This window comes from Malus domestica, chromosome 02 (genome assembly GCF_042453785.1).
Source record: "Malus domestica chromosome 02, GDT2T_hap1".
Classification (NCBI taxonomy): domain Eukaryota; kingdom Viridiplantae; phylum Streptophyta; class Magnoliopsida; order Rosales; family Rosaceae; genus Malus; species Malus domestica.
Window position 1 is genome coordinate 788,516 of NC_091662.1, and position 12,110 is coordinate 800,625.

The 12,110-nt window shown below is 39.2% G+C and overlaps 2 protein-coding genes across 2 annotated transcripts; both read left to right on the forward strand.

Moving 5' to 3' along the window:
• Positions 1 to 4,140: 4,140 nt before the first annotated feature.
• LOC103453450 (uncharacterized) lies at positions 4,141 to 6,215 on the forward strand. The gene is made up of 3 exons (XM_029108555.2): positions 4,141 to 4,465; positions 5,493 to 5,516; positions 5,637 to 6,215. The coding sequence occupies exons 1-3, from the start codon at positions 4,273 to 4,275 to the stop codon at positions 5,936 to 5,938; spliced, it is 519 nt and encodes a 172-aa protein (XP_028964388.1). The 5' UTR covers positions 4,141 to 4,272; the 3' UTR covers positions 5,939 to 6,215.
• Positions 6,216 to 7,936: 1,721 nt separating this feature from the next.
• On the forward strand, positions 7,937 to 11,893 carry LOC103447190 (calmodulin-binding protein 60 E-like). Its single transcript, XM_029108560.2, has 7 exons — positions 7,937 to 8,466; positions 9,195 to 9,270; positions 9,460 to 9,518; positions 9,716 to 10,209; positions 10,375 to 10,535; positions 10,619 to 10,822; positions 10,909 to 11,893. The coding sequence occupies exons 1-7, from the start codon at positions 8,357 to 8,359 to the stop codon at positions 11,641 to 11,643; spliced, it is 1,839 nt and encodes a 612-aa protein (XP_028964393.1). The 5' UTR covers positions 7,937 to 8,356; the 3' UTR covers positions 11,644 to 11,893.
• The last annotated feature ends 217 nt before the right edge of the window (positions 11,894 to 12,110 follow it).

Here is a 12,110-nt window from a genome sequence, read left to right on the forward strand (position 1 = left end):
TGACTACTCACGATATTCGTGGATCTTTCCCATGAAAAATAAATCTGAAGTATTTGGAATTTTTGTGACATTTAAAACACATGTTGAAAAAATGTTTAACAAATCTATTAAAGCTCTTCAATGTGATGAAGGTGGTGAATACATGAGTCGCGATTTCAAAACTTTTCTTGCTACACATGGGATTTCCCAACGTTTTTCGTGTCCAAAACATCCTGAACAAAATGGAATTGCCGAGCGAAAGCATCGTCATATAGTTGAAACTAGTGTTACAATGCTTTCTCATGCTCATATGCCTCAAACATTTTGGTTCGATGCATGTTCCACAGCTGTTTATATTATAAACAGGCTTCCAACAAAGGTTTTATCTAACGTGTCTCCCTATGAAAAAGTGTTTCAAAAGAATCCAAAATATGAGGCATTTAAAGTGTTTGGTTCAAAATGTTTTCCACTGTTGACTCCGTATACACGGCATAAACTTCAACCAAAGTCCAAACCATGTGTTTTCTTAGGATATTCACTGAATCATGAAGGATACAAGTGCTTGGACTTATCCACGAGACGCATCTACGTGTCTCGCCATGTTTTATTTGATGAGGATTCCTTTCCTTTCAAGGAACTTGCATCTCCCAAGGAAGCCGTCACTATCACAGGTACATCGTTGACCCCTGATTTGATTTTAACCACTACACCCTCATCACCCTTAGTACCATCCATATCTTCACCAAATCGTGTCGAGTCTCATCCTAGCCTCAACCACCAACCTGAGTCAAACTTGGTGTCTACTGATCAGCCGCATATCACGCCACCTTTTCCTCCCCAACAACCTGTTTCAAATTTGGACCTTACTCCTCATCCACCTATCCCTACCATCCCGTGTTTAAATAGGACACCTCAACCTAGTTCCACATTAGGTCCCACCGATGAGCAAGACTTGGTTCACCTTCCATCTGTGCAAAGTTCTCAGAATCCTTCTCATTCAACAACTTTATCTACCACCTCATCTTCCATACGAGAGCCTACTCTCCCCCACTCCATAACAACAAGGTCAAAATCTGGGATTCAAAAGCCAAATCCAAAATATGCTTTGCATGCAATCGCTGACTCCAAGTTTGTTGAGCCGTCTTGTTTTAGTCAGGCTATCAAATATCCAGAATGGAGGGCAGCAATGGCACAAGAGTTCAGTGCTTTGCAAAGGTGTGGAACGTGGACGCTTGTTCCATATTGTCCTGGGATGAACCTGCTGCCAAACAAATGGGTGTTTAAAATCAAGAGACGTGCCGATGGTTCTCTCGAACGTCACAAGGCTCGACTTGTGGCTAACGGTTACCATCAGCAATCCGGAGTGGATTATAATGAAACGTTTAGTCCGGTCGTGAAACACAGCACCATTCGGCTTGTTTTGAGTCTTGCAGTGTCGAAGAAGTGGACGGTGCGACAGTTGGATGTACAGAATGCATTCTTGCATGGCTATTTGGATGAGGCTGTCTACATGAAACAGCCGCCCGGTTTTCTTGATCAGCAGTATCCCCATTATGTGTGTAAATTGCAGAGAAGTTTGTATGGATTAAAACAGGCTCCCAGAGCCTGGTTTCGAAGATTCTCGGATTATCTGCTTCAACTTGGGTTTGAAGAATCATTATGTGATTATTCATTGTTCGTGTTTAATCAACGAGGTGTTTACTTGATCTTACTTATCTATGTGGATGACATTCTTCTTACAGGCAATAATGATCAACAAATGCAATGGTTGATAGAGAAGCTCGGCACTTTGTTTTCTATGAAGGACTTAGGTCCCTTAAGTTATTTTTTGGGTGTCGAGGTTACTTATTCTGGGGAGAATATGCATCTTACACAATCCAAGTATGCATTGGATCTGCTGGAGCGCACCAAGTTTACTGCTGTCAAACCAGTATCCACTCCTGTACCTGCGGGACACAAGATCAGTCAGTATGATGGTGAACCTTATTCTAATCCAGAACAATATCGAACGGTTGTTGGAGCGCTCCAATACTTGACGATCACCAGACCCGATCTTTCTTATGCTGTGAACCAGGTTTGCCAGTTCATGCATATGCCTCGGACTACACATTGGATGGCGGTTAAGAGGATTTTGCGGTATTTAAAGGCCACACATGATCACGGTCTTGTCTACAAACCTGGTGATGTTCGGTTAAATGCCTTCTCTGATGCTGATTATGCGGGAAATCCGGACACACGTCATTCAACTGGTGGCTTCTGTATCTATTTGGGCACGAATTTGATTTCCTGGAGTTCAAAGAAACAGAAGACTGTCTCAAGATCTAGCACAGAGGCTGAGTATAGGCAGCTTGCTTATACTGCAGCTGAGTTGTCATGGTTAGGAAGTTTGTTTCGTGATCTACATCTCTATCTTCCACGACCGCATATATGGTGTGATAATGTTTCGTCCATTGCTTTGGCTTCCAATCCAGTTTTTCATGCCCGGACGAAACACTTGGAAGTGGACTACCATTATGTACGAGAGAAGGTGGTCCGTGGACAGCTTTTGGTTCATTTTATTTGTTCCCAAGACCAGATTGCCGATTTGTTCACCAAGGGTCTTTCCTCTTCACGCTTCAACTTGTTAGTTTCCAAGCTTCCCGTCGTTGCTCGACCTGTCAGCTTGCGGGGGGATGTTAGACCAAGTCAATCTTATCCCAAACTAATCTCTGCAACAAACTCTTCATAGGATAAGATTGCTAGGTCCGGGTTTCAGTTTTGAATAATCCAAAGATAAGTTGTTATGATTTTGTATTTTTGAATTCAAAGTTATCCGTGTAAATAGGGTATTCAAAACCCTACTTGTAATCTGAAAGTATTGTATAAATACACTGCTACCCATCGTTATATGGGTGTGCAATCAAAAGCTGAAAACCCTAGTGCTCTAAGTTTAACACTACCAAGGTCTAGATGTGTCAAAATTATTCATGGACCACATCCACATATGGATGATAACTGATAAGATCAATCGTACAAGTATAAAACAGGATATTTCTTGTAAGTTTAGACAACATAAATATAGAAATTAACAAGCTAAATTAGAGAACCATCACATGGTGGCCCAATAGTTGGGGGACAATTTAAGATTCGTATTTCACACGGCAGGTCCTAGATTTGATTCCTAGCATGTGTGAAGCACATGATGGTGCCCTGGGGAAGAGACTGAAATGCCTATGTGTGTTTTCTCGACCCTCGGAAGAGTTGACTACCATAATGAAGCCACCAGCTGGTCCCCTTTTAAAGGAAAAAAAGCTAAATTAGAGAGGAAATCAATGTTTTAATTGATTATTGATTTTAAAAACACAAATATATTTTATTCAGTTTCTTTATTCATAGCTAATTAGTTATAGTATTTGTTTCTAGAGGACTTAAATTGCATAGGTTGCTCAATTTTGATTTCTATCCTTGAATTCATATTTGTGAATTAGGCTCATAACTGAGTTACGTCAGTTGATCAGAATAATTGTGTTCACTTACTTGCATTCAAGTTCGAACATCTTGCATAGAACCTGTAATTCAGTTGGTTAATACTTAAGAGCATTATCCAACCTATGATCACAGTTACATAGATGAGTTCGATTCTCCACAACTAATATCACTCGTATAAGAAAAATGTTTGAATTATCCTCCTCACAAATTATGCTTGTCAAGAAACAAAAACAAAAACATAGATATTGGGCCTTGTAGCCCACTTTTGGCCAGAGTTTACTACTATTTATACGGGCGTATTGAAGCCCATCTTTATCGGATTGACATAAGAAACCCCGCGAAACCAACAGCCCGCCACAGCTAAATCAAACCACTACAAAATTAGTATTTTGCATGATTAATGTGGAGAAATTTTTCCTTGTGACCGACACACGGATGGTACACCATATATTTTTATATAAATGGTTGTATTTTTTAAGTTATTAACTTTTTAACATATATGTTTTACCATTTTATATAATAACATATGTTGTACCATCCCGTATTTCGGTCACAGTAAAAGATCTCTCGTGGATGTAGATGTGGAAGTGGCTGTGGATGTGGAAGTGGAAGTGGATGTGGATATGGAGTAGTGCCACTGAGACTTCTTCAAGGACAGTTTAACTCAGTTTAACTCTCTCTCTCTCTCTCTCTCTCTCTCCAACCAAGACTTATAACAACCAGTCTCTCATAGATTCCAAATTAGATCTCACTTTCCCCAAAATACGCTGACCACACTAACACACCCACATCTAGAGAGAGAAACAAGAGAGAGAGGAGAGAGAGATGTCAAGGCGATCTGCTGGCTGTTTGAGGTGCTGTTTGGTGGTGTTTGCGGTGGTTTCTGCATTGGGGGTTTGCGGGCCGGCCTTGTATTGGCGGTTTAAGAAGACCATAAAGTTGGGGGATTCTAAAATATCTTGCCCTTCTTGCAACTGCGATTGTCCTCCTCCTTTGTCTCTCCTCAAGATTGCTCCTGGTAATCCTCTCTCTCTCTAAAATATGGGTTTTTTGTTGTTTTGAATCTGATTTCTTATGTTTTTGTTTCTGGGTTCTTCTGAAAGTATGGATTTTTATTGATTGGAATGAAATTAATGCTTACCCATGTCATCAATTTGGGGTTTTGATCTTTATTTTTGCTAATTTTGGATTTGGAGCTGCTAATGTATTGGATCATGTGTGACAAATGGAACCCAGTTCAGATTTACGATTTACTTTTCCTCTTGTTCCATCTGATTTTAAGCTGAACAGAGTGAAATTGCAATTACAATTCACGTTTAGATTTAATTTTCCACTTAATTGTGTCTGATTTTAAGCTGAACAGAGTGAAATTGGAATTTCCCTTTAGATAGATTTGTGGCATTGAACCCAGTTCATGGTTTTGAATCATAATTCGATTGAGTTTCGAGTAAAGTTGAGATTTTGGCCATTTTAGCTTTGACTTGCTATATACACATTGTGCAAACTATGGTTCTTGAAATGTAGATACAGCATCTACCTGCATATCATATATGAACTGTTTAAAATTACCGAGGGCTGTATGAAGTCCTTCTGATCTGAGTTTATGGATCCGCGATGTGCTCCTTTTTTGGAAACATAACATTGCACTAATTCTGCACTCAGGTTTAGTTAACCATGTTTGTGATTTTAATCCATGGGTTCCTGGAAATCTCGTTTGATCATACAATGACTGTTGAATATTCTTAGTGTGCAGTTACTCGAACTGGGTCGAACTGGGGGAAGAGGGGGTGGGGGTGGTTGTTTGAACTATCTTGTCATAAGTGGTTGTTCGCATATTTGATGGATTGTTTTACTAGAGCTACAACAATTTAGGGCTTTTAATTTAGATTGAGCATTTGTCGTGGTATTTTTATGGAGTCTTGATTTGTGCATATTGAGAATTCGCTTTTGATTTCCCTATCTTCTTTCAAACTAATGTAATCTGGGAGTTTATTTTCATCCGTATAATGATAAATGTCATGTTTTTGGTTTTTGTTCCTTTGCAGGATTGGCCAATCTCTCAGTCACAGGTTAGAATGCCTCCTACCATTCAACGTCTTGCGTTATTTCTTTTTTTCTGCATTCCTGGTATTTCTTGTGATCTATGTATACGGGTACATGGATGTAATGATTATTTTGTTGATGAACAGATTGCGGAAGTAATGACCCGGATCTGAAGCAGGAGATGGAGAAGCAGTTCGTGGACCTTTTGACAGAGGAATTGAAGCTGCAAGAGGCCGTTGCCGCAGAGCACACCCGTCACATGAACATCACATTTGCTGAAGCAAAGAGGGTGGCTTCTCAGTACCAGAAGGAAGCAGAAAAGTGCAATGCTGCAACAGAAACTTGCGAGGAGGCGAGAGAGCGCGCTGAGGCATTGCTCATCAAGGAGAGAAAGGTGACTTTCTTGTGGGAAAGAAGAGCCCGTCAAATGGGTTGGGATAGTTTGTAAACTTCGATTTCAAGTTCTCGTTCGGTTTAACCACTGATTCGTCTCTCTTGGCAATATTTATACATACAACCAAGCAAATTGCATGGTCTGTTTCTTCCCCTGTTACAGCATAATTGCTCTCTCGCTCTCTTGCGGTTGTAGTTGTACTTGTACTGCCCACAAATGGCATATAGTTACCAGATTTTACCCTATGAACAAAATGTTAGGGTACTTTAACGAAAAACTTTCGGTACTGTTCACTTTAACGAAAAATCACATTTTTACATTAAAAAGTCAATCTTGGGACTATTCATTTTACGTTTTATTTTGTCCTTATCGTTAAAACTCAAAGTTTTCAAGTTTTTTTCACTAGTTTTCCTATTAATTTATGCCACGGTAGAAGTGATTTAAAATATTCATATATACATGTAATACTTGCATATATTGGGTGCGATGGAATTCGAGGACACATGCTTTTGATACACGTTTTTGTGGAGCTCACTCTGCAATGTGTTTCAATGATACAACCATCTATCTTTTGTTTTACATCAAAGATTATGTTTACCAAAAATCACTCAAATTAAAACCATCTGACCGTTGGATAAATGTATGTTTTTTTTGTAGAATCGTATTTGTCAATTTTCTTCACTGTACTATAAATAAATGTCTTCATGATTTTTGATGCTTCTAATACAAGGATGATCCATAAATGATATTTTAAATATAAACGATTCAATCGTTAAAATACATTACAAAATGAGGATTACAAATGATTGTAAAACAAAGTGTGTCCTCGGATCTTAATTCATACATATACATAGATATATATATATAGATTATATCATTGTATTTCCTATTAACTTATTGCTTGCACATGTTAGCATCACGTGTTATGATTGCTAAAGACACCCAAATCATGGATTGTCGTTGATCAAACAAAGTCTTCGAGGCGAAGAAATTGAGGACAGAAAAAGATATCCAATTTACAAGAACATGGGTTTCACAGCTATTACCAAGCCACATTGTCAAAAGCAGACTTTTTAGTCAAAATGATTTCTGATATTTGTATAATACATAACTTTGATCTTGATTTTGAGTAAAACGTCTCCTGCAAAAACCCTAAGAAATTTTCTCTTGATGTTGAGTAAAACTTCGGGAGACCTGACTATGAGCAAAACGCGGATAAGAATACTTCGACAACGTCATCTTTAGGGCATTTTTAATTCTCACTAAAGCATAAAACTCCTTATATTAATCCTACACATATCTTATTTAGTGTGAGAGTTGTTCTATTAGGAGAACCTTCTTATTCTACCGAATTTTTTTCAACCTAATTATGTTAGATCTCACACCACCCAAATGAGGTCAAAATATTAAATATAATATGAGAAATGCTAAGGGGACTTTCTCAAAAGTGGGACTCTTCATAGACTCTCTATCGCCTTATAGTTTAACGTCAATTTCCGTACCAACCTTATAAATATTAAATTAAAAAAAATAAGGTGACAGAATTCATAAGTCTCATTTTTAAGAAAGTTATTTGCATTCATCGCATATTTTTATTACAAAACACATCATTATGTTAGATCTCACACCACCCAAATGAGGTCAAAATATTAAATATAATATGAGAAATGCTAAGGGGACTCTCAAAAGTGACTCTCAAAAGTGAGACTCTTAATAGACTCTCTATCGCCTTATAGTTTAACATCAATTTCCGTACCAACTTTATAAATATTGTGTTAAAAACATAAGGTGACAGAATCCATAAGTCTCACTTTTAAGAAAGTTATTTGCATTCATCGCATATTTTTATTACAAAACACATCATTTAATTTACAATTTGATCTAAAAATTTAGTTTTTGATCATACTTTTTTGAGTAATTAAACAAGGAAACGAATACAATTACAACTTATAGAAATGGTCATTTCTGTCGGCGGATGAGATAAGCAATTGACTTCCTCACACACTTCCACACACAAATATAATATTACCAAATTCAAAAGTTCCACCAAAAGACGCGGTTCGGACTTTCAACGTTCATGCACTCGGTCACAACCAGAGGAGAGAGAGAGAGAGAGAGCGAGCAGAGGAGAGAGACGGCACCCATCAATCCCAGCTGTGAGCCTCTGACGTTGAATTATATACACAATGATATTATAACATGCAAGAACCCAATAATATACCGTGTTTCGGATCAAATATAATATAAAAAAATCGATATAGATCCACCAAAAACTCAACAAACAGATCTTTCCAAGCAATATCCAGATCACAAAGAACGCAGAAGCAACTCTTTTGGGGTCTCAAAAGCTGGAAACTTTGCGGTTCCGATCGTTGTTTTGGAGTTAAATTTGTTGTGTTCTTCTGTTCTGTTAAGTTTCTTAAGTTTTGGAAGTGCTTTTGGCAGCGGGGATTTTTGGATAAGTTTCTGAAAATGGAAGGTTCGGGGAGTACGAGGGTGGAGAAGAGAGGGTATGAATTGGATGCCGATGCAGATGGTCATCCCCCCGAGCCGAAGAAGCAGAGATTGCCCACTTTGGCAAGGTTTTTATTCTTTCTTTCCTTTTTTTTTTTACTTGATTTTATGCTTTATTATTTTTTATTTTGTTAATAGGTGCTAATTTGATTGTTTAAAGGGTTTAATCTTCTGGATTAGTGTTGGTTTTTGGGTTAATCGATTAATCCTATTGAACTTAGCGAATTTGTAAGTGAAAGGTCCGAGGTTCATGACGAGTTTGATGTGACTTGGCTCAAATCTCCGACTCCCAATGTCATTGTATCAAAATACTCGGAAAGTAATATAAAGATCGTAAACTGTTGACGAATGCAGTCAAATGTAATAAGCGATGAATGTAGTTTTGTGCCATTGAAACTGCAGTCATATGTAATAAGTCGATGAATGTAGTTTTGTGCTATTGAAACTGATACGCTGTTCACCTGACTAGCTATCGGTCTAGCGGTATTTCTCTAAAGAAACAAGTTCAAACTAGTGCTAAGTTTAACTTCGAACTTCGAACTTTCGTGTTAAGTTTAACTTCACAACATCAAGAATTTGATTAAAAGTTGTAAATTCATGTCCTCGTATTGAATTATCTAGTGATTTTTGTGTTCCTGTGGCTGAAAGTTTCCTGGTATTTCATCCAAATTGTAGTTAAGTATGTTAGTGCGATCGAGTCTATAAGTTTAATCTTATCGTTGAATGATCGGTATGCAAGTATTCGATATTCTTTTTTCGAAATGTTATTGTTTATACAGTTGAATGCTATATGCAGTGTAATTGTGGAATCTTTGAAGGTTGATAGCTTGCAAAGACTTTGCTCATCTTTGGAGCCTCTTCTCCGCCGAATTGTGAGTCGGATTGTTACTCTTTGCATCTTAGAATTTGAGTCAAATGTTGAAACTAACTGCACTTTTTTCGCTTTTCCAACCTGTGCTGCTGCTGCATAGTATTTCCCGGGCTGCATTTTGCTCGAAACATGTATTGTTTGCAGCAAGATCTCGCCCTTTTGATCATTCTGAACTTTCTTTGAGTAACAGGTTAGTGAAGAAGTGGAGCGTGCTTTGACAAAGTTAGACCATGCTGAACTGGCTGGAAGGTTTGTTCCAACCATAGTATTTAGATGTTTCCGACTCTCCTTGTTCCCTTTGAGTCCTAAACTATGCTTTCTTCTTCGTATTTTCATCAGTTATCGTGTGTTTGTCTTTATTTTCTTCGAACTGTGTATTTGGTTGAGGTTGGGGTGGGAAGCCCGTATCAGTGAATTTATTGTTTGCATTTTCGGAAATACTGCAGGTCTCCACCACCGAGAATACAGGGTCCAGAAGGAAAAACCCTGCAACTACAATTTAAAACAAGAATGCCACCTCACCTATTCACAGGTGCAAAGGTTGAAGGAGAGCAAGGAGCAGCAATTCATGTTGTCTTGGTAGACATCAGCACTGGCAGTGTTATGCAAACAGGACCCGAATCTGCTGCAAAACTGAATGTTGTGGTGCTGGAAGGCGACTTCAATGAGGAAGCTGAGGATAATTGGACGAAAGAGCACTTTGAAAACCATGAAGTGAAGGAACGGGAGGGGAAAAGGCCTCTTCTGACAGGAGATCTACAGGTTGTTCTCAAGGAAGGGGTAGGTACTCTCGGAGATCTTACCTTCACCGACAATTCTAGCTGGACGAGGAGCAGGAAGTTCAGGCTCGGTGTTAAGATTTCGCCTGGATATTGTGAGGGAATTCGTGTTTGTGAGGGTAAAACGGATGCCTTTTGTGTTAAAGATCACAGGGGAGAATGTGAGTTGTCTTAAGCTTGCTATTTCACCGTTTACTTTATGTGCATCACATTGTAGGCTTTAGGAAAATTTTGGTATAAAAGGGTCACTTCACCCTCGATTTCCCTTTTCAACAAGATACCTGCAAAGCTTATCTAAATCAAGTTTCTGTTTCTGTAACTTGAAGTGTACAAGAAACACTACCCACCGGCTTTGCACGACGAAGTTTGGAGATTGGATAGAATAGCAAAGGATGGAGCTCTGCACAAAAAACTGATAAAGGCTGAGATCATAACCGTTGAAGACTTCCTTCGCCTTCTTGTCAAGGACCCACAGAAACTAAGAAGTGTAAGTATCCCTTGTATTTGTTTCTGAACACCATTTCCTCTTTCTTTTTCGGCGTATTCTTATTTCTGAATTTCCGAATATAGATGCTTGGGAGTGGGATGTCCAACAGGATGTGGGAAAACACAGTGGAGCATGCCAAAACTTGTGTCTTGGGTGGAAAGCTGTACGTTTACTACACTGATCAGGCTCATGGCACGGGTGTTGTTTTCAATCACATTTACGAGCTCAGGGGACTTATCGCTGATGGGCAGTTTCTTCCCTTGGAGTCACTCACCCACACTCAAAAGGTCGGATGATTTTTATTGTTTAGAAACATTACAATAATTTTGCCTCTCTTTCAACTCGGCTTACTCACTTGGAGCCCTATATGCAGGTTTCAGTGGATTCTCTGGTTAAGAGAGCGTACGATAATTGGCATCAAGTCATAGAATATGATGGCAAAGTCTTACATGCTCTCGCCGGAGATAAAAAGGTCACGAGAGCCTCACCTGCACCCGTGGCTGACTACAACAACTATGCCATAATGGATCACCATTCTGCATCTACTCAGAATAGCCAGCAGCAGTGCCCCCCTCAATTCAGCCAACAGTTCCAACCAGAAAATAACCCCCCATCCGTCTCTCAGTTCATTGAATTTCCATTTGTGAGGTCCAACCAACCAGCGATGATTAAATTTAATAACCCGGAACCAGCAGCATTACCTACCAGCATGGGTTACATGCCATCTGTTGGCGGTTCACAAGTTTCAGGAGATTGGACACGGCCAAACTACGGGAATGGATTGGATGATTTTGTTGCTGATGAAATCCGGATCAGGAGTTCAGAGATGTTGGAGAGTGATGACATGCAAAGACTGCTCAAGACGTTTAGTATGGGAGCCGGCGTAGGAGCAGGAGGAGTTGGTTTTGGTGCTTCTGATGAGTCTTGTTACAATTACAGTGTACAATACGAGCCTCAGATAAGCCAGCCATTCAGGAAGGAGCACGCGAAGAGAGCCTCAGGGAAGGCTGTTGTGGGGTGGCTTAAGCTCAAAGCGGCGTTAAGGTGGGGGATTTTTATTAGGAAGAGAGCTGCAGAAAGGAGAGCTCAGCTTACAGAGCTAGACTAAATCAAATGCTATGGTGATTGTTTAATTCCGTTTGCTTTGCAGAGACGACACCACGAAAAAGAGAACGAAAATTAGGAATTTAGTCATATATTGAAACATTTCAGCGTTCTTTTATCCTTGTGTATCCAGAATTTGTTTGATGCTGTATGAGGCATGAAACACCCGGCATATATCATAATTTTCGTGACAGCGTTTTGTGGAGAAAACTTGGATGTAACCAGGAATATATGTCATCACCGTATTTGACTCATCACGTGACATGTAAAATAGGACGACAATGTATATTCCCGGTTACAAAAAAGTCCTGCGTTACGTGATCAGGTTGGACCAGCCTGCGAGGAGGCAGTCATACTGTTCCAGCCTGCTACTGCAAGTACTTGACGACTGACTGAATGAATGGATTAAAATGACTTGTAGCTCAATTGATTAAGAATTTTTCGCTCACGAGTTCTTAGAACTCCTTTCCC